This window comes from Parus major, chromosome 1A (assembly GCF_001522545.3).
Source record: "Parus major isolate Abel chromosome 1A, Parus_major1.1, whole genome shotgun sequence".
Lineage (NCBI taxonomy): Eukaryota > Metazoa > Chordata > Aves > Passeriformes > Paridae > Parus > Parus major.
This window is the reverse complement of record NC_031773.1, coordinates 13,378,037-13,399,555: the sequence shown is the minus strand read 5'-3', so window position 1 is coordinate 13,399,555 and position 21,519 is coordinate 13,378,037. Positions and strand designations below refer to the sequence as shown.

At 41.8% G+C, this 21,519-nt stretch overlaps 1 protein-coding gene across 3 annotated transcripts; it reads left to right on the top strand.

The window, feature by feature from the left end:
• Positions 1–917: 917 nt before the first annotated feature.
• On the top strand, positions 918–19,637 carry SLC26A3 (solute carrier family 26 member 3). 3 transcript variants are annotated; one of them, XM_015626907.2, is made up of 21 exons: positions 1,350–1,578; positions 5,111–5,246; positions 6,123–6,262; positions 6,375–6,485; positions 6,575–6,732; positions 7,467–7,631; positions 8,322–8,474; positions 9,214–9,296; positions 10,126–10,273; positions 10,405–10,518; positions 10,631–10,708; positions 11,126–11,221; positions 12,103–12,209; positions 12,469–12,538; positions 12,627–12,719; positions 14,222–14,317; positions 14,958–15,191; positions 16,887–16,941; positions 17,442–17,587; positions 18,362–18,427; positions 19,012–19,637. In XM_015626907.2, exons 2-21 carry the CDS (start codon positions 5,116–5,118, stop codon positions 19,033–19,035), a joined length of 2,268 nt encoding a protein of 755 aa, XP_015482393.1. In that variant the 5' UTR covers positions 1,350–1,578; positions 5,111–5,115; the 3' UTR covers positions 19,036–19,637. The 3 variants fall into 3 exon arrangements, with proteins under 3 accessions (XP_033370176.1, XP_015482393.1, XP_033370174.1); XM_033514283.1 differs by lacking the exon at positions 1,350–1,578 and having other exon boundaries at positions 4,956–5,246; XM_033514285.1 differs by lacking the exons at positions 16,887–16,941; positions 19,012–19,637 and having other exon boundaries at positions 918–1,578.
• The last annotated feature ends 1,882 nt before the right edge of the window (positions 19,638–21,519 follow it).

Genomic DNA, 21,519 nt, shown 5'->3' with positions numbered 1-21,519 from the left:
CAGCTGGTACCAAAACAGGATCTCACTGATGCAGAGAAGGTACAAGAGTTTGGGAACTGACCAGGGATCTCTACTGACTTGACAAGCTTATTGTCTTGGTTAGAAGTGTAGCTTCTGTATCTTTCAGAAGAACCTGAGGTCTCTTACAACTCTAAGGGGGCTAAAGCACATGAAAGAAATCCTGCTGAATGGTCTAATAGAGGTCTCACCTTGTGAGATTGGCTATTGGGGTCCTGGTCGCTTCATCATTTCTTGGTCTAATAATTGACTGAAATGTGGGCAAACCACCTGAGGACAGAATCCCAGGCTCCTCTTTTCTCTTCTTCTGGACCCACATGTGTGACTGATCCTGCAGAGCGTGAAGGGTGCCCTCCTCATGCTGTGACCTTTCACCAGATGAAGAAAACTTTCTTCAGGGGTAGAGTCTGCAACTTCAAATCCCCAGAGGCCAAGTCAAGCTTTGACTTTCAGAGCAGAGGAGTACCATGGTCTTCCTAATAACATCTCCTGATATTGTATATGTATATATAAAATATATGTAATATGTATATGTAAAATATGTGTAATATGTAATAGCATGGATATCAATAGCTGAAGTGTTGCTAGGTGTTCATGTCAGTGTGACCTAAGCAAAGGGTTATAAGGATGGTTTTCATCAGGGCACTTCAATGCTGGAGCATCCTCAGCACCTCAGCTCTGAAGGTTCACTGCTGTCATGAGCATAGGTCATGCAGCTTCAGGTTGAGGCCTCAAAAATGCTATTTCATGTATCTTCTTAGGTGGTTTTAGGTATCTCAGGGAATGTACATTGGCCTAGGGAGGATGATCCCCCCTGGCTGCTCTATGGGCAGTGGACAGCAGCTGGAACCTGCAGTTCAGTCCAACCGCCCCATGGCACAGCACATGGCCAGGTGCATGGTCTGTGCCTTTCCACTCTCTGTCATGGGGTGCCACAGCTCTCAGCTCCACCAAGTCACAGCTGCCCTTTGGAAATTCCTGCAGAGATTATTTTTGGCAATAATCTGAGAATCCAGAACTTGCTTCTGGAAAGACAATTTAGGGACTATTAAAGATGCTTTGGAGAAAGGTCCAAGGAGGCAAGCTTTGCTCAGAGCTGGCATGCCCAGCTGCCCATCTCTGACATCAATGACTTAGGCTTCTTCAGAAATGGAGGGTACCATAGCTGAGCTCTGTCCACCACTTCCCACTTCAACTCAGCAGCACAGGATTGCAACAGACAGTCCTTCTTATTCATCTCTATTTTCCCATATGATCTCTGCAGACCAATCAGAAACAGTTCACCAAACAAAGTTAAGCAATATCACAGAGAACTTTAAGAAATTACTCCTTATCACCCCTCCTGAGGATAAGCTCAATGGTCAAGGCCACAGTTAAATCTTCCTTTTATTGTAAAAGTTAACTGAAGTTAGTTATTAAAGTGCTGGCTGTATTTAGGGAGGTTCTGAAGTGAAGAAGAGCACAAGATAACCTGCACTGCCTGTGAAAATTTCAGGGATATCTTTATCCAAAAAATCTTGGTGTAGTTTCTTCTGAAGAGCTTCCTGGAAGATATACCAGGTACAACTTTAAATTGTCATTTTAGGTATGGGATAAGTGGAGTAATGCTTATAAATTAAATGTTTCTAGTAATGTGTTTTATTTTTTGTAAAATGTAAAAGTTTCCTTTGTGGAATTTCTTTGTATTTTTCAATTGTTTATATTGCAGAGAAGTTCAATTTGTGAGTGGGTATACAAAAGTGGGATGGACCATGTTAATACCTAATTATTTAATATAAAATTACATAATTTTGTGTACTTCTTATATTTAGGATATTTAGGATAAATCAGTAAAGGGAAAAATATCCCTTTGTTAATCCTCTCAACAAAATGACACACATGAAAATATGAATTTCCAAGATTTCATGGAGCTGAGGGATTAGCAGTGGAGTTGGAGATTTTTTATGTATGAGAAATGGCAATGCTGTTAATTGCTGCCCATAAAAACAGGATCAGAGGCTATACGGATTAAAACTGAACCAGAACCTTGTCTGGTTTCATTGAAATGCTTGTTTTCAGTGAACTTCAATGAAACACGGTTTCATTTCAGATCTAGTCTTGGTCAATAATGTCTGAAATTTGTAACCACTCAATAGCTGTGCAGTGTAAGCTTGGTCTGTGCTGGACACATTATAGAAGTCATCAGAAGAATTGGTCTTGTCCTCCAAGGAGCCCAAGGCACTCTAGAGGGGCAATGTGGGATACTGGAGTACAGACTTTTAGGAAATTCGTGAAGGACACTGGCCTTCACCATGCTGGTACTTTTCACAATATCCTCCTTTTCTTTGAAACATCTAAAATAAGTAATGTCTCCGACTCATAAAAAAACTCCCTGTCCCTGAACCGAGGGCATCCCATCTTTTTAGAGATATATGGGAAGAAAATGAGAGTGAGCCAAGAGGAAGGCAATGCTGGCTGCATTCGTGGTATCTGGCAGTTGCTGACAGAGTCTTAGAAGAGGGAACCATACAGGAGAAGCTTGCCTAGCAGCATGGTCATCTTGCAGCAAGGTGCTGCTCCATGTGGTCCTGTTTACCTGCCAGGGAACAGGCTGAAGGCATCTTCCACTGCACTGCAGGTGCTTGGGCTGGCTTGGTTCAACCTCACTGAAGCACAGCACTGTGGTGTTTAGGGCAGACTTCAGCTTGGTGAGGCTCCCGGTTTCCCCCTGCAGCTCTGAGCCATCGGCCCCCAAAATTTGGGGGTCCATTCAGGAGGTAAAAAACACATTGCAAAGGACTTACACCTCCAATAAGACCAGCACTAATAAACCAAAGGATGTTTAGAGAATTGCAAAGAAGCTTTTGTATGCTCACTGAGGCTGGGGCAGTAAATTTGGCCTGAAGAAAGAAGAATTGCTGGGCAAGGGGCAGGAGGGACAACTGGAATGCTCTCAAAAGCTACAGCAGCTGTAGCACTGAGGAAAATCTGAAATGAAAGAGTCGCCCATACACTTGTTTTATTTTTATGGCTTATGAACTTTCCAAAGAGTACAAATAGTACATCTTGTGCCCTATAATATAATGGACAAAACTATTCCACAGGACTTTCAGCAATATTCCTCTTTGTGACATGAAGTCTAAAAGGCAGACACACAGACTAGGAAACAGAGCAATTTTAAAACCTTTAATAGATAAAACAAACTTCTTGCAAATCTAAGTAGCCACAATATATATGGGAATAAACTGAACTAATTTTTTAATTGAAATTTTATCAGCCTCTGTTTTGCAGCTCTGATCCCAACAGAGGGAGGGACATTAGTGTAAAATTACAGATCAGAATATGATTTTAGCTCGCTTTGGATTTGTGTTTTGAGTATGCTTAGATTTTTTATCATTTGCCTGCTAGAATAATTGTCTTCCAGTTTTTTTGAAAATATTACAGATCTAATTTTTTATATTAAAACAGAAAGTAAAAATGTTTAACTCATTGCCAAAATAGTGAATTCTTTGTGCAAGAATGGTATGTCAACAAATATCTAAGAGATTCATTGACATTGTTTGAACATCTATGAATTTCCACAGAATCAACAACAAGGAAATTAAAATGAAATCACTTAAAATGGGTCAATAATAGGCTCTGAGCTGTAGCAAAGTTTCAAGATGGGATTCACATTTTAATGCCAAAATTGTCATGGATTAAAAGCTTTTCATTTTTTCATAACTACACAAACAACTTTGTACCACATTAAAATCTGTGCTGTGGTATCTCCAAATGTTGAGTAGTCACAGGTCTGAATCTGAGCTGCATTTAGGGTATTTCATCAAGAGTCAGATGATAGACATGGGCAAGGAACTGATGCTGGTCAGGCATCTGTCAAGAGACCACCAGCCAGCACCAAGGCACCATGGAGCTATACTCATTAATGGAGAGAAAATAAATAAAAAACCTCTATTATCAGTGTCCCAAAAGACTACTTGCTTCCTACAGTACATCTACATCTCTGAGTCAAAACAAAATAGAACAGGATTGAACAGATTAGTTCCAGTTGGAAGGATCTTACAATGATCATCTAGTCCACCTGTTGCTACAAAGAGCAAGTTCCACAGCTTCTGTCTGGGACTAGTACTACATTTAATATTTAATGGTGGCTTCAACTGAGAGAAATATTTTTATATAGTACAGATTTTAGGTGAATTTAATGTAGGAAGAATGTGTGGCGTAATGCAAAACTTAACAGCACAGTGAGCAGCACAGTGATGGCATCAATTAATTGCTGCAAAATACCCAGTGGTATTGACTGAAGTGAATGATGAGCAGATTCATTTTCATGTGTAATATGGGCTCCAGGGGTCATTTCTGGAATGGCCCAGGACAATCTCTTCAGCACAACATGCAAATGTGGGTTGGGACAAGGCAGAAAATAGCATTCAGGTAGGACATTGCAACAACTGTTCATGAACATGAAGCAGAGGAGAAGCAGTTCAGACAATCTGTGCAAATACATCTTACAAATAACAAGCAGCAATATCATGCTTTTTTCCCTACTGATCTCCTTGTCACACAAATCCAACACAATACATTTAGCCTTGTTTCTGAATCCAAGAGAGGATGGCTGAGCCCTGCCTGCACTCTGCCTTTCCCCTCATCTGTGGGTTACAGTGAGCTCCCAGCCCTCCCAGCAGTGTCACAAAGAGAAACTGCTTGGGATCTGATTGTTTGTTCTTTAGGAAATTAATCTCCTTTGAGGGAGGAAGTTTTTGATTGTACATGGCTGAGTCAGAGATAAATTAACTCAAAAACCATCTTGTGCACTTTTTGGCTGCATCTTTAGAAAGAAATAGTTCATGCTCCAGTGAAACACTGCTCTGCAGTGGGAGGAGGAGCGGGGCAGGAGATCACCTTGGCAAAGTGAAGTGGGTGTCTCAACCATCCCTCTTTTGATCTTCAAAGGTGGTAACGCTCAGTTTGGAGCTCACTCAGCTATGCTACGGCTATCTGCCCCACAGTACATAAAGAGCTAAGCCTTTATTAGGGCACTTCATTTCAGGTTTTTAAGTGCCTGGGGCAGAGAGGAGAACGCACAAGTAACCATCCTATCCTGACATTTCAGGAGAAATGGTTGAACCTGTGGGTAACCATTATGTTATAGCCAGACCTGTATACTCGGAGAATGCATTCAATGAAGAGCATGAGAAATTGCACAGATACCATAAAACCTTTTGGGATCACCTGAAACTCTATTTTAGGTAAGGAGATTTATTTATTTTCTTTTAATAGATCTAAGAAACAGTCCTGACTGCTCTCGGGCAGCATGAACTTCATCTTGACAGTGTCTATCTCCCATTCCAACACAGAAAGTGAAAATTCATTAATTAAATTAAATGTCAGATATTTCTAATGGATTTTGGCTGCTGTCACCCTTAGAAGTCTTCCTACAGCTATATATAAGGTAGCTTCTTTTTTTGTGGGCCCTTGGCAGCATAGGCTCTAGGAAGACCTTACTGCACTCTTTCAGTACTTCAAGGGGTCTTATAAGAAAGACATACTCAGCCTTTTTACTGTGGCCTGTTGCAGCAGGACAAGGGATGATGGTTGTAAATAATACCTAAATATTTGGTATTAGGTATTTAACAATACCTAAATACCAAATTTACCTAAAATAGGGTAAATTTGGACTGGCTATCAGGAAGAATTTTTTTATGATGAAGGGGGGAAGGTACTGGCACAGGTTGCCCAGAGAGGTGGTGGATGCCCTGTCCATGGAAATGTTCAAGGCCAAATTGAGCGGAGCTCTGAGAAACCTGACCCAGTGGGTGGCATGCCTGATAACTGGGGTCAGGGTTTGGATTAGATGGCCACAGATTTTCCTTTCCAGTGAGATTTTCCTTTCTATGAGAATTTGGGTTGTAAAGGACCTCTGAACGTCACTGGATATACCTTGAAGAATGTGGCATGTGGCACTGCATGATGGCAGTGCAGGATGATCAGGGCTGTGTCTGGGTGAGATTTTGACTTCTGGCAGCCAGAACCTGAATCCTTCCACTTTCCTCACCTCTCTGAAACAGGCTGCGATTCAGCTGAGCTGTTCACTGACAAAATTTTGTCCTCTTGTGTCTTTGCAGCTGCTCTCCACAAAGGGTCAAAAAAATTGCTTTGGGTTTGTTTCCAGTAGTTTCCTGGCTGCCAGCGTACCGCTTCAGGGAGTGGATCCTGAGTGACATCGTCTCTGGCATCAACACGGGGCTCGTGGCTGTGCTGCAAGGTACCTTTGGGAAATGTGTGTCCTGACACAGCCTGCTAAGCCAGGTGCCAAGGCACTGCTGGCTTCTGCCTGCAGCACACACGTCACCTTCACCAGGCCTCTGTCTTTACAGGTCTGGCTTTTGCTTTGCTGGTGAATGTCCCCCCCAGTTATGGACTCTATGCAGCATTCTTCCCTGTCCTGGTCTATTTTATCTTTGGCACATCAAGACATATCTCAGTGGGTAAGTTCAGGCACACTACTTACCTTCCCCACTGATAAAGAAGTACATGCTGCCTCTTCAGATCTTTTAACAAGCCTTGTGCTGCTCAGGTCCCTTCCCTGTCCTGAGCCTCATGGTGGGAGGAGTCGTCACCAGGCTGGTTCCTGATGACAGCACTGGAAATGGCAATTCCACAAATACCTCAGCAATAAATGATGAGAGGGTGATGGTGGCTGCATCTGTAACCTTCCTTTCTGGGATTGTTCAGGTTGGTAAATGTACATGTGTGTGCACCTATGTGAATAGATGGAGGGTGGCCTGACCTCCCTCTCTGGTTTCTGCTGTTGTAGTCACCAAAGTAATCCTCTTCCATTTTCCATGTTACCGACCCTGGCACACTAATTAGGAGACATCTGTCCCCTCCAGTGACCAGGCACTCACATGTGCTGTGAAATCCTTGGTTTTGCACAGGCCTGAGCTCACAGCCTACACATCTGCAACCTACACCTACAGCAGAAAAGAAAATAGCTGTGAAACTAATGTGAATGATGCAGATGCACCAACGGGAGTAAATGCTTTGCCTTGCAATAGTAAAATATTTGGAACTGTTTTTTTTAAAAACACATTAATCCTTACTCTCTAATAAAAGAATTCCTACAGTTCCTCCCTTGCTAACATACTAATATATTTGTTGCTTTGTGAAACACTTATACCATGTGAAAATATAGGAATTGAAAACCCTGGAAATTAGGATGTATATTTTAGCTATAAAATAAAAAGAATGAGTTTTAACTGCTGTAACAATTACTCTTACTAGTATTATGTCCTCTGTTGCTAAATGTCAAGTTTTGTTGCAAGTCTGGTGACAATACATTCTTTAATCTCTGGATGGATAGGACTAGGTGAAAATCTTTGCTTTCATTAAATACAGCTGTCTTTCTTTGAAAGATTGCTTAAAAACACAAATTAATCCCACTGACCTATGCTTATTTTGTGTTTCAGTTGCTTCTGGGAATTTTACAGTTTGGATTCATCGTTATTTATCTATCACAGTCATTAATCAGCGGTTTCACGACTGCTGCAGCTATCCATGTTTTGGTATCTCAGCTGAAATTCATGCTTCAGCTACCTGTTCCTGGATTTAATAAACCATTTGGCATTATCTATGTAAGTGCTAGGTGTTCATTATTTGCTAATGTTATTAATGTACCTGTGATGTATTTCTGACTATATATCACAAAGCGGTAATAACAACTCAGTATAAAAACTCAAAGCAGGAGTGAAAATGAGAGAAAAATGAGTGATATTAGTGAGTTATGAGTTATTAGTATTTGACCAATCTTTAAATTTACTACCAAGCACCAATTTACACCCCACTGGGATAATTAGATAATATTTATTATTTTGTGTTGGTGTATTTCAATTAAGCATTCAACTCTGCCTTAAGGATGTAATTATTCATTTTTACTGGACTGATATTATATATATTCAATTTGCATATTACTCTCTGAGGACTGTTGAATGAGAAAGGAGGGAGAAGAAGGACAGGAAGGAAGGAGTGGAGAAAGGCACCTGCCCAGCAACGCCATTGCTCACACTTCCTATCATGGACATACCTGCTGTTCCAACCCTCCCTCAGGGGCAAGTCTGGATAATATAGTGGGAAGGGTCTTCTGCAGATACTTCTATCATTTGGCAGATGCACATACGTTCATGGGGGCTTGCAGTCCACATCATGGCTCAGGGAATAAATCCCAAACAGCACAATCCTCAGGTTCTTCTGGAAGGGATAGTGCTACTATAGTGCCAGGGCACGACTGTTTCTAAAGCACCACATGTTTCTTCCTAATTCTGCAGACTCTGGAGAGCATTTTCAGCCAGATCACAAAAACAAACATTGCTGACCTTGTCACATCACTGGTTGTCTTGCTTATCGTGTTCGTGGTAAAAGAAATGAACGATCGATACAAGGAAAAGTTACCAACACCCATCCCGATCGAACTCCTCGTGGTGAGTCATTTCCTTTGATTTTGCAATTGCTCCATATTATGACATGGGAAGCAGAGTTTTAACTATTTCTTCTCCTGCTATGCATTAAATGATACATTATCATTTTACCTATAAAGAAAAACCACAGCATTAGGGAGCTATTGTGAGATGTTTTACTACCACAAAACTGTTCTTAACTGAAACGTATCTGTGGTGTTATAAACAATGAATTTTTTTCCTCTGACAGCAGCCAACTGCAGTCTCACAGCTGAGGCCCCTCTGCACTACACCTGCAAGCAGCCACAGAAGTCCTGGACATCTATGGCCACACACAATATTATTTTGCTGCAGAAGGTTTTGCCCACTCTGAGCAGCAGAGGGGTGGAGGAAGCCCCAAAGGGGCAGCAATCCCTTAAAATCCTGGAGGATGTTGTATCCCCGCAAGCAGCACTTGCTTTCCCCCAGAGTCATTACAGCGCCTTGTTAGAACATACCTGGTTTACTGGGTGGGATGATCTCTGTCGTTAGTAAGTTATTTTGTTACAATCTGTGTGATTTATGAATGTAAACCCATACCTGTAAGGTCATTTAGGAATGACCCCTGAACTGCAAAGGGATGTGAAAACTTGGGGCATAATTCTAGTCATCACTAGTGATGAGGCTGGACAGTGTGTGAGGGAAGGAAGCTAATGGTGTTTAATAAATTCTTCACACTTTTGCTTTAATGTGCCTAATGGACATGTGGTTTATTATCTTTCAGACAGTCTTAGCAGCACTGATTTCCTATTTTGTCAACTTTGAAGAAAAATTTGAAGTAGCCATTGTTGGAAAACTAGAGGAAGGGTAAGTGACTTACAATTCACCAGTGGAGCAGAACGTTCTCTTTAATTTGGGAGTGTTAAATGAGTTCATGTTTCTGATTAAAATTATCTGCTTCATCTTCTTTCAGTAGGTAAATAAACATTTTTCTCTCAATGATATGACACACTTTTAGTACACAAAAGTTACACACTAGAGCACATCTCCTACTCATCAAGGAGTACCCTGAGACATGAAGTAACTGTGTCCTTCACTTTCTGAGACAGCTGGTGAGCAGGAGGTTAATGTTTGTCCTTTTTATTTAACTACTCACTCCTGCACTCCTCCATTTCCCTCACAGTACATGCACAGTTCAGCAGCCACCACCAGCCCTGGGAAGCCACCAAGACCCTGCACAATTCTCCTGCCATGTCCCATGACCAGCCACCAGCATCTCCTCAGCACCATTATCCTCCAGAGGCCTCAACATCTGCCTGTCCAGGACTATATCCACATAAAGATTATTTCTGCACATATAGAATATATAGCTATATGTAGACTTCATTTGGCAATGCTAGAATTTTGGCATGAAGAATCAGGAGGCACATGTTAAGTTAAAAAGAGGGAGGAAGACATTTGCTAGGACAGCAGAGTGAGTCTCTGTATGGATGGTCTCTGTAGTCCTGGGGGTATTCATAGGTGAAGTTTGCAGAGGAGCAGCTACTTCTACTCAAGAATCTCCTTTCTTTAGATTTCAGTTCACTGGAAAAAAAAAAAAGAAGGGGGAAAAAAAAAGTCCAGAGAGGAATTCTCCCTAAGATCTGCAAAAGACCCTTAAGCATCTCCTTAATGAGTAGAGTTTTTTGTCTTTCAGATTTCAAGTGCCTGTTGCACCTGATGTAGGCATCCTCCAGAACTGCATTGGTGACGGCATTTCCATCGCAATCGTTGGGTTTGCAGTAGCTTTCTCTGTGGCTAAAGTGTATTCCATCAAGCATGACTACCCAATAGACGGCAACCAGGTAGGCAAATAACATAGAAATCAATATACTGCATTTATCAATGGGAAATAAGTAATTTTAGGAAAGCTTTGCCTTGTGAATAATTGTCACAGACCAGCTCTTAAGAACAATCTCTTTTATTTTTATTTCAGGAACTAATTGCTTTTGGGCTGGGTAATATAGTTGGTGGATCGTTCAAGGGATTTGCCTCCAGCACTGCTCTGTCAAGATCAGGTGTGCAGGAGAGCACAGGAGGCAAAACACAGGTATGGAAGACAACAGGTCACAATGGCATTTAATGAAAGACAGCTCTTTTTTTCCAAGCTAACCATAATGCCTGTGGGCACTTATTCATTGTGGAATTGTTCTTTCATGCAGATTGCTGGCATTATCTCATCTGTCATTGTTTTGGTTGTGATCTTGGCCATTGGATTTCTCCTGGCACCATTACAGAAGGTATTCACTGGTTTTGTCTAATGCTTCCTTCTGCTTCCCAAAGACAGGGCTGCTCTGATCACACTGTCAGTGTTCATAGACTTCAGTGGGAGCCAGATAGGGATTGAAAAGCTACGTTCTTCTTCGCACATTATGCCAGAGAGGACCACTGTATCTGGTCTTCCAAAGGGAACACTAGCACCCAAACACCAAAAACCACAGCACCAACTTTCAGATGCCCAGGATAAGTGGGATTTACAGCCTCAAGTCAGACACCTGCACTGCACCATAGCTGAAGATATTCCAGCAGCAGTGATACACTGCAAGCAGCTCCCAAAGCTGCACTTTGGCCCTATTTGTATGACCTTTTAATTCCTAATGTTCTACATTTTCTTTGCTTGCTTAAAACTAGAACATGTATTTTGGTCTTTTTAACAGTCAGTCCTTGCATCATTGGCTCTTGGCAATTTGAAAGGAATGCTCATGCAGTTCAAGGAAGTAGCCATCCTCTGGAGAAAGGACAAGTATGACTGTGTAAGTTCAGTTTCACAAGCTTATCAGAAGTGCTTTGAAAAAGTAATCTGTCATACAAATTTTCTTTTTTTATCCCTGTGTTACTTCACTAAACAGAAATGATTGCTTGCCTTTTCTACTGGTATATCCTTTGCTTATGTTTTCCTTTTGTCCCATTTATTTTGAGTTAATTGATCAAAATCTATTAAAACAGTGCATTATATAAAGTCAAATAGAGAGGATAGTTACAGAAAATGTCTAAATAACAGAAAATATCCAAATATCTACTGCCTTGACTAAGCATTCAGGGATACTTTCTCACAATCACACAATGTATTATATGGAAGATACACAGCAAGAAACAAGTGAAATCTGGGACTTGAAGGGTTTGCTCCAAATGGTAAAGCTTGTGGCTGGACAGTAGGACTTGTTACCTCTCAGAAAATTTAGGTTCACAAATTGTTCCAGGCCTCAGTTACCCAGCCATTAAACAATTATTTGTCCCATTAAAATGCTTTGAGCTCTGTGGCTAAAAGTAATTCAGTATTATCTAGTCATTTATCAGTTGTGTACACTCACAGCACTTATATTTGCACATTTACAACTCTCAGCTTTACCAGATTTCTGATTTACTTCTCATCTTGCCTTTCTGCTGGATTTTCATAGAGCATGTAGTGAACCACTTATCCCATTTTAAGTCTTTATTGTCTAGAAACTGTTGTCCCTAGAAACACTCCCTGGTGCTGGTTGGTGATTCTGGCCCTGTTTTACAGGAAAAAAACCTCACCAAAAGCAGATGGACATCCTGGACCAGATCTGAGATCTGTTCCTGCTCCCACCCTGAACTCATGACCCAGGTTCTTGACATGCTTATAATGTTGGCATCCTCTGTCTCATTACAGGTTATATGGGTGGTGACTTTCATAGCTGCTGTCCTTCTAGGTCTGGACATTGGACTAGCAACAGCTGTGGCGTTCCAGCTGCTGACAGTGGTGATCCGCTCCCAGATGTGAGTACTTGTTGAATGCAATGATATCCCAGGGCCTTCTGTTGCAAGTCACCTCCCTCTGTATGGAGAGGGGCAGCAGCCCTGTCTGTGCCTTGGTCAGTCCAGCAGCCATGCATGAGAAAATAATTTACAGGTGTAAGCCTTTGGATGTGGGGCTTGCTTCAGTGTGCCACCCCAGCTGAGATGGTTTCGTTAGATCCTTCCCATCCCCTAAGTTTCGATGTAGGACACCAATAATTGTGTGTATGTTTGTTCACAGTCCAAGCTGCACTGTTTTGGCCAATGTTGGGAGAAGTAACATCTACAGGAACAGGAAGGATTACACTGATGTAAGAAATATCTCATTTCTTTTACCACCTGCTGCACTTGTGCTTCTATAACAAACATTGCTACTGATACTTTTGCTTCGTTTTACAGATCTATGAGCCAGAGGGAGTGAAGATTTTCAGATGCTCCTCTCCAATCTTCTTCGCTAATATTGAATTCTTCAGAGAGAAACTCATCACTGCTGTAAGTGTCTGGGGCTGTTCTGAACATATGAATTGAGTGACACATTAAGATGGATACAGTTTCCCAATTATAACTAGATATGAAGTCATTCCACAGTTCAAGAGTGAATTTTCATTATACTGCTTATATTCATTAATACTACTGTATTATAACATGTATACACACACCTCTGAGAAAGAGAAAAGCCTTGACTCATGCTGAACTTACACCATAGCAATGTTATACCATATTTATACTTATACCATAACAATACATATTTTCAGAAGAAAGGAGTGCAAATATAGATATTATAAAGGGAATTTTATTTTATTTTATTTTATTTTATTTTATTTTATTTTATTTTATTTTATTTTATTTTATTTTATTTTATTTTATTTTATTTTATTTTATNTTATTTTATTTTATTTTATTTTATTTTATTTTATTTTATTTTATTTTATTTTATTTTATTTTATTTTATTTTATTTTATTTTATTTTATTTTCTCTTGCATTATTTTCACACAGTGAATTCTAGTTTACTCATCTTGCCCCAAGAATGTAACTACAACAATCAGAAGAATGCCAAATAGAATCATTCTATCAAAGAGGTCTTAACATCTTTCATAGCAAACTGGTGAATGCAGCCAGTCTTTCCATAACCAGCACAGAGGTCCAGGAGCCCTGAGCCCACACAATGTGTATGAGGCCTGCCATCCCCAGCCTGAACACAACTTGGACCACAACCTCCCCTTCCTGCTGCTCTTAGTGGAGAGCTGATGAGCAGGGACTCCCCTGAGCACTGGTAATATGCAGTTCATTCTTCACATGAGGGACTGAAACTGGCAAAGGAATGAGGAGATCTGACACGTTTGGTTTGCCATGTGCTTGGCCTTTACCTGAGAAGAGCCTGAAGTTTTAATTTCTGAGTGCAGATGTTCACACCACTCTTTCTCTGCAAATACAGATACTTCTAACACCTTTCTCCTCTATGTACTAGATGAATGAGGCAGAAAACTTGCAGGAATTTAGTATTTTAGTCTAATTTTATTATTAGCCTAATTTACCTGCCAACATGATAAAGTCTTGCTTTTTTCTTCAGGGAAAAGAGTAGATGAATGACCCACGCTGCTGTCAGGCAGCACAAAGCAGATACAAACCATGAGTTCTCTGATCTTTGTCACCTGGGTGACCACTTCATAATGCAGATGAGTAGGACATGCCAGCACTGTGCCAGCTGTGCCTGTGTAAGCATTTGTCACTGCTATAATGCTGTCCATGGTGGTGCTAAATGCTGGTGTCCTAAAGCAGTACAGATAGCCCTGCCTCATTTGTAGCCATTCCTGTAGACATCCTTCCAACCTAGAAAGAGCCCTTGTTTGAATTTGTGAGAAGTGGTAGACAACACCAAGCTCAAACTATGGTCATCATGACTGTAATAAAAAATAGTATGAGATGCTTCATCCTTCCCCTGGTGTCACAAAGGTGTTTCTTTTTTTAATTAGTCAAAGTGCTGTTTCTTCAGGTTGGCTTCAACCCACTGAGAGTCCTGAGGAAACGCAATAAAGCTCTGAGGAAGATTAGGAAGATGCTGAAGAAAGGAGAGCTGCAAGTGACACCGGTATGTAAGGCAACTCCCCGGGGGTGAGGGGGAGTTGAGCAACCAAGGTCCCTGGTTTTACATGGCAGAGAAGGGCCTCACAGCCTCTCTTCTTAATTAGATACACTATTCCCCAAGTTGCCACTTCATGACATAAACACATTTAAAAACCAGGATTTTAAATGGATCTCGCAGTTAGAGACCTACAGATTTACCATGGGCAAATGAGCTTGTATGTGTCCACTGGAGCTTTGTTTGGCAACAAATAGCAGGATCAGATCTCACAGATCTGATCATATATCCCAATATAGAATCCCAATATCTTTCTGCATTAATGGTAGGATAAAGCTGGTTTTCTCCCTGCTCAAATCCTGCACGCCTTTTTTTGTCTTGTTCCAAAATTACTGATTTAAAATCTATCTGACAACTGGCTTCAGGAAACAATAAAAAACCAGTCTTAAGTGATTATGATGATGATGGTTAAATAATTTCCATACTTCTCCAGACAAGGGAGAGACAGATTTTTCCAGGTGGGTCCTGCTCTATCTCATGGGAAGATCAGTTATGTGTTGCCACTACTCTTGCCCTTGTGTAAGAAGTACAACTACTCTGGGTGGGTATTAAAGAAGAGAACTAATTATGAAATTCTGTGTCAACACAGAAAGGCTTGATTTGCATGGCTAAGCCAACATATGAGTCAGATGAAGAGTTAGACAATGACAAAATAGAGGAGCTGGACCAGCCCACCATCATGACAGACTTGCCCATTCGGATCAACTGGGGCACTGACCTCCCCCCTGGCATCACTGTGCCCCAGGTCAACCTCCACAGCATCATTCTGGATTTCTCATCAGTGTCCTTCCTTGATTTTTCTGCCATGACAGTCCTTCGAAAGGTAATCACAATTCACAAGACAAACAGTGATCATATGACAGACACACTTACAAATGAGGTTACCTTGGGGGATGCACACGAGCAAAGGGACGGTGCCCAGGGGACCTGCACAGGAGAGGGCCCATCTGAACCTCATGAAGTTCCACAAGGCCAAGTGCAAGGTGCTGCACCTGGATCAGGGCAATCCCCAGTATCGATACAGACTGGGGAATAAATGGATTGAGAGCACTCCTGCAGAGGAGGAGATGGGAATATGGGTGAATGAAAAGTTGGACAGGACCTGGCAACGTGCACTCACAGGCCAGAAAGCAAATCAAATCCTGGGCTGCATAAAAAGAAGTGTGACCAGCAGGTGATTCTTCCCCACTCTCATGAGAGATTCTACTTCACTCTCATGAGACCTCACCCAAGGTACTGTGACCACCTGTGGGGTCCCCAGCAAAGGAAAGACATGAGTATCTTAGAACAGGTCTTGTGACAAAAGCCATGGAAAGGATCAGAGGGCAGGAGCATCTCTCCTATGAGGAAAGGCTGAGAGAGCTGGAGTTGTTCAGCCTAGAGAAGAGAAGACTATGAGGAGATCTCCCTGTGGCCTTTCCATACTTAAAGGGAGCCTATAAAAAAGCATGGAGAGGGACTTCTTACAGGGGTATGCAGTGACAGGACAAGAGACAATGTCTTTAAAATGAAAGAGGGCAGGTCTAGAGTAGAAGAAAGCTTTTGCTGTGAAGGTGGTGAAATACTGTAACAGGTTGCTCAGAGAAACTGTGGGTGCTCCATCCCTGAAACTGTTCAATGGCAAGTTGGATTATGCTCTGAGCAACCTGCTCAGTTGTGTCCCTGTCCAGGGCAGGGGTTTGGAACAAGATGATCTTTTAGGTCCCTTCCAACTGAAACCATTCTATTCTGTGTTTGTAGTCTGCTTCTTAAAGGCATTGCCACATGGACTGGAAGGCCAGTGGCAAACTTTGAGTTTATGTGAATTTGAATGTACATTTTTTATAGGAAAATATTAGGAAATAGTTTAAATATCAATAATTAATAATCAATATAAATTGTCTTGGAATTAAAGTGTTGACTGTGGTACCCTTTCTTTACCTGGTAAGATTTTGGGAAGCTTTACAGAAATGTAGATATGAAATACTACTTTAAACACCCAGCTAGAGTTGGAACACCGGAGTTCTATTTATCCTCCTGCTTTTGCTTCCCCAGATGACCTTGAACAAAGCAAAAGGCACAACATTTTCTACAGTAGCAACTACAGTTAACTGTCTAGAGACACAGAGAGTGTGTAAATCTATTTCCATAGGGACTAAAGACCCACTGTGAAAGTGGGAACTGTAGCTCTGCTCAAGTTCCCAGTAATAAAAATCTCCCCTAGAAGATTGTGAAGTAATTTTTTTTTAGTTTCATCATGTATCATGTGCCACAACAAAGCCATACAACTTATGAAAGATCACCTGCTTCTCTGTGAGCTAAACATTTTCAGTACTGCCTTTTTTCAAAAGGCTTGGCCATCCCTGTTGGCAGCCATGTGAAGATACTGTCCTGCCTCTATGTGTAACAGAGTTTGAGTCACTTACCATCATAAATCTTAAATATCATAGAGTGGTTGGTATATTTGTTGTGGCTAATCACTATAACAGTGTCAGCAAGCCCAGTAGAATCTAAATGATGCCTCCTTCTGGTTTAACAGACTTTGAAAGAATTTGCCCGGCTTGACATTGACCTTTACATTGCTGGGGCACACGGTGAGTACTTGCCTTTGCATTGGCATCACTACAAATGCCTTGCCCCACTGCCTCCCCTGCTGACCACTGAGTATGGCTGTGGAGGATCACCCAGTTTTACCTTCCAGTCTTGGATAGAAAACAGGTCCCACAAGTGGAGCTGTTGTCCCTCTCATGCTGTCCCCAAAAGGCTGGGACCATGTGTGAGGGCTCCTTTTACCACTGGCCACTGCTGCACTGTACAGCTCTGGGCTGCAAGACCAACTACCATGCACCCTGGGTTAGACATTAAATAAGAAAAGGGGCGCAAATTCCTTCCTGCCTGGCACAAAGCAGGGAGTTACTGATGGGCATTTATGTTCCATTGTCCTAATATCTGTAAAGTCATCTGCTCTAATAAATAAAACAGTGCATTACACCAGCAACTCTCATATTCACCCAGTGGGCATGCTCAGGATACACAATTTCTTCATTTTTAAGGCCTGCAGGTCACTTTGCTTTTTGATTTTGCTCCCTCACAGAAGGCCTCCTGGACAAACTGGAGAGAAGTGCATTTTTTGATGAAGAGATTAAGCCATCCATGTTTTTCCTCACTATTCATGATGCAGTTTTACACATTTTGCTGAAGAAGGATATAGCCAACTCCCCCAAATTAAAGCTTGCTGAGGTAACACTACAGTCTTAATCTTTCATGACCTGAGTGCCTTTCCAGTACTGCCAGGCTCCCAGCAGTGCCCTGCACAGCTATAGCTGTGGATGCTACACTGTCTTATTTTCAAAAAATAATCATTAAAACTCAGCTAGGCTCCAATCAAATTGAAGAGCAAGAGTGGTTCCTGGTTCAGGTGTGTGGAAAATCATTTGTGAAAAAAATTAATAATTCCCACTGGTGGCTGGCCTGGCTGTGGACTTCAAGTCACCTCCATGGGAGGAAATGGTGCCCATCCACCAGCAGTCCTCTGTGGTCACCCATCTGGCAGAGACTGCTCAAGTTGCTGCAGTGGCTCTTGAAAGGCAGACTTTATCTTGCTTGCATATAGGCTTTCCAGCCCAGTCTGTCTTAAAAAGGAGCACTAAAGTAGTGTGGATAAATTCGTACTGCCAGATTTGGTGATGGCCTTTCTGGGAGTGCTCTTAAATCAATAGCAAGAAAGGGTCCTGCATACAATAAATGTGTTTAAAAGTACCTGACCCAGAATGCTGCTCCTGTGGAAACTGTCTAATCCCACTTATCTGGACTGGTCCAGATCTTCTGCACTGACCCAGAGATGTGGTGGGGGTCATAATAGCCTGACAAATGAGAGCCTCCTTTCTTCTATGTCAACTTCCCAGCCAGGTTCCAGAGATTTAAAAATCAAAACCTTCTTTAATGGGAAAAAGGAGAAACAGAAAAAGAAAAGCAATCTGTTTCCTAACCCACAACTTCTTGTGCTCATTGCAGGAGAAGGGCAGAAGCAGTGACTACGTCATCATCCCCAGGAACGGACTCCGCAGCCGGGAGTGCACAGTAAGGCGCTGGCTATGGCCTCCAGCTGTAGAAAATGCAGCCCAAGCTGCTCATGGAAACAGATAGGTCAGATAAGAAAAGCATCTTCACACCTGAGCTCTTGTGTCAGCCCAGGGCAGAAAGCCACCAGACAGTTTATTGATGGGACTGACTTACAGCAAAACCTTACGGGAGTCAGAGGCCTGGGGCTTGGCTCACGAACCTTGCGGTGCGCATGCAGCAGAAGAAAGGCAAGCAAAGCCTGCCTCACCTGGTCTCCTAACCTGTCCACCACAGCTTCTCCATGGTAAAGTCACTGGTAGAATGCCCCTGTGGCAGAGAAGTCAGCATTAGTCCAGTTCATCTAAATGTCTCAGGCAGAAGGGGAGTCAGGAAACAGAGATGAGGAAGGGACACATGCAGCCTTTCACCACAGACTTAGAGAGATGGGCGGTATCCAGCACAGGGCAACCCTGTAAGGAGGAAATGTCAGAGCCCAGTCTTCCCACCCAAATGCTTCAGGGGATCAAAACATCATTTACCAGATGACACCTACCCTGGCTATTCCTAACAGAATGTGAAATTTATTTTTTTATTCCCTACAGATTCCAACAGAAACAAAATTTTAGACTTAACTTCCTAAATATAATATCCTCCAGCAACACAATGACACAGAAGATGAATGTGGATGCTGAGATGAGCATGAAGACAGAAGGATACTTTTAAATACCTTGAGAAGGATTTTCTACATATGGTTATGTTCCATGTTTTGGAATGGGCTTGTTAGTCTTTATGTGTCTCTGTATATATAAATGTATTTATGTATATATATGGAGGCTAAAATCACACAGATTTTTCTTATTTCATACCACTGTTTGTAGACAATCTGTACAGTTACTTGAGAATCTATAAATATTTGAAATCTTGTATTGCATACCACCACAGAATAATACTTAGGACTGATATTTTATCTTAAGCATGTACATAACTTGTATAAAGTTTTCCTAATGGTTTGTAAGATACTTAGTAGACTGAGTTAGACTTGCTCTTGCCTTACTACCACAAGCATAAGCACAGTGTACACAGTGACAGATGTATCTAATTATGAAGATTGCTCAGGAAAGACACAGGATTTTCAGACCAAAACATGATTTGGGTTTGGCTTGTGTAAAGTGCACAAGGGAGGAAACATTGATAGCGAACTATTGTATATACATATATAGTGAACTGCCATGGTGTCAGTGACTGTATGGCTGCATCTGTCCATGCACCACCAAGGTAGCTCATGGTCAGTGAGACCCAGCCTGTGGACAGACACCAGCCCCAGAACCTGGCTGGAGCAGCTGTGGGTGTGGAGCTGCCAGGTGGACAGGCTGAATTTCCTGGATCTATGGACAGAGGGCTTCAGCTTAAAGAGCCTCCTCTGATACTCTGCACAACTGCCATCAATTAACCCCTGCTGGAAATCTAAGGCCTGAAGATGAGCTACCTCACAACTTTCAGAGAAGAACAGAGAAGAATGCCCAAAGTGACAGAACTTTTAATTTTACATAACAAGTGCTAGAGGTAAAAAATCTTCAGCCTAAAGGAAAATGGAGCCATTCCTGGAGTCTGAAAGAAACAGCACTCTGAAATCCCAAGAGTTTAGTTTTCAAAGTCTGGTTTTGACTTTCAGTCAAGCTGGGGTGTCCAGAAATGTGCATTTGGACTTGAAGAAGGGCTGAAGGAAAGGAGAAAGTGTTCTGCTAATGAACTAAGCTGGAAATCAGTATTAAGATTGAGGAGATTTTGAATATAAAAAGAATTAGGTGAGCTTGAAGACAGAAGTAGACAAGTTCAGCTTTCAGGAAACACTCATGCATTTGCAGATGAATAACAAGCTTTGGTTCTGTAGTGGGTGCTCATGTAGCTGACCTGGTGTGGGAGACATGGTCCTTGGTGGTGTCACAGAGATGCTGCTTCCTGCAGCTGTACCAACCCACTGCTCTTCTGAGCATGCCACAGCAGATTCACTGTCAGGTATGTCTCGTGTGCCAGATAATCAGCACAGCAGTACCTGAAGACAGGTACAATTAGCACACTACCAAACTGCCCTTCTAATGCAGTCTTCCAAAAAACATAGAGCATAACACAACAGATCTTTCCAGAACAAGAAAATTATTCAGTCACCACCATATAAGAAGGTAATAAACTATTAGAGAGTGTCCAAAGAGGGCAACAAAGGTGGTGAAGGACTTTGAGGAGAAGCCATATGAGGAGTGGCTGAGGTCACTTGGCCTATTCAGCCTGGAGGACACTGAGGGGAGATCTCACTGTGGTTACAACTTCATCATGAGGGGAAGAGGAGGGGCAGGCACTGATCTCCTCTGTGGTGACCAGTGACAGGATCTGAGGGAGTGGCCTGAAGTTGTGCTGGGGGAAGTTCAGGTTCAATATTAGGAAAAGATTTCCCCCCCCCCCAGAGGGTGGCTGTGCTCTGGAACAGGCTCCCCAGGGCAGTGGTCACAGCACCAGCCTGACAGAGTTCAAGAAGTGTTTGGCCAATGCTCTCGGGCACATGGTGTGACTTGCAGGGATGGTGCTGTGCAGGACCAGGCATTGGACTTGATGATCCTTTTGGGTCTCTTCCAATTCAGCACATTCTGTGATTCTGTGATACTGTGCAATGCACAGGGGAAATTTCACTCTAAATACTCTGAACTTCAGGACTGAGCTCTCCAGTTCAAGAAAGATGAAATCAAATGTTAATGAAGAAAATTATTATGAAGGTCTTTGTAAAATGGAGAGCTTGTATCTAAGAACTGGGAAAAAGATAAATAGATAATAGATACAGAGATTTAACCTAGGAGAGAGGAAAAGTTATGAAATATTAAAAAATAATATTGTCCTGTAAGGGGAAAAAAAACGAACTGGCCAAACTTAAACATGAACAAGATATTAGAAGATGGCTCCTCATTTTTACGATGGTGAGATCCCTTCCAGCTAGAACAAAAAAATTAAACTGCTTTTATGATGAGATTTAAACATATTCATGAAAATCATGATACCACATCATACCAGTGTAATCTGAACTGTCAGACTCAAGCTGATCTTTTCAGTCCTGTGCTCATATG

Bases quoted from the DNA above. Each gene is read 5' to 3' on its own strand.
- SLC26A3 (XM_015626907.2), top strand. From the start codon at position 5,116: ATGGTTGAACCTGTGGGTAACCATTATGTTATAGCCAGACCTGTATAC. The intron at 8,475-9,213 runs GTGAGTCATTTC...ATTATCTTTCAG, and splicing joins TCCCGATCGAACTCCTCGTG to ACAGTCTTAGCAGCACTGAT. The intron at 10,709-11,125 runs GTATTCACTGGT...TCTTTTTAACAG, and splicing joins TCCTGGCACCATTACAGAAG to TCAGTCCTTGCATCATTGGC.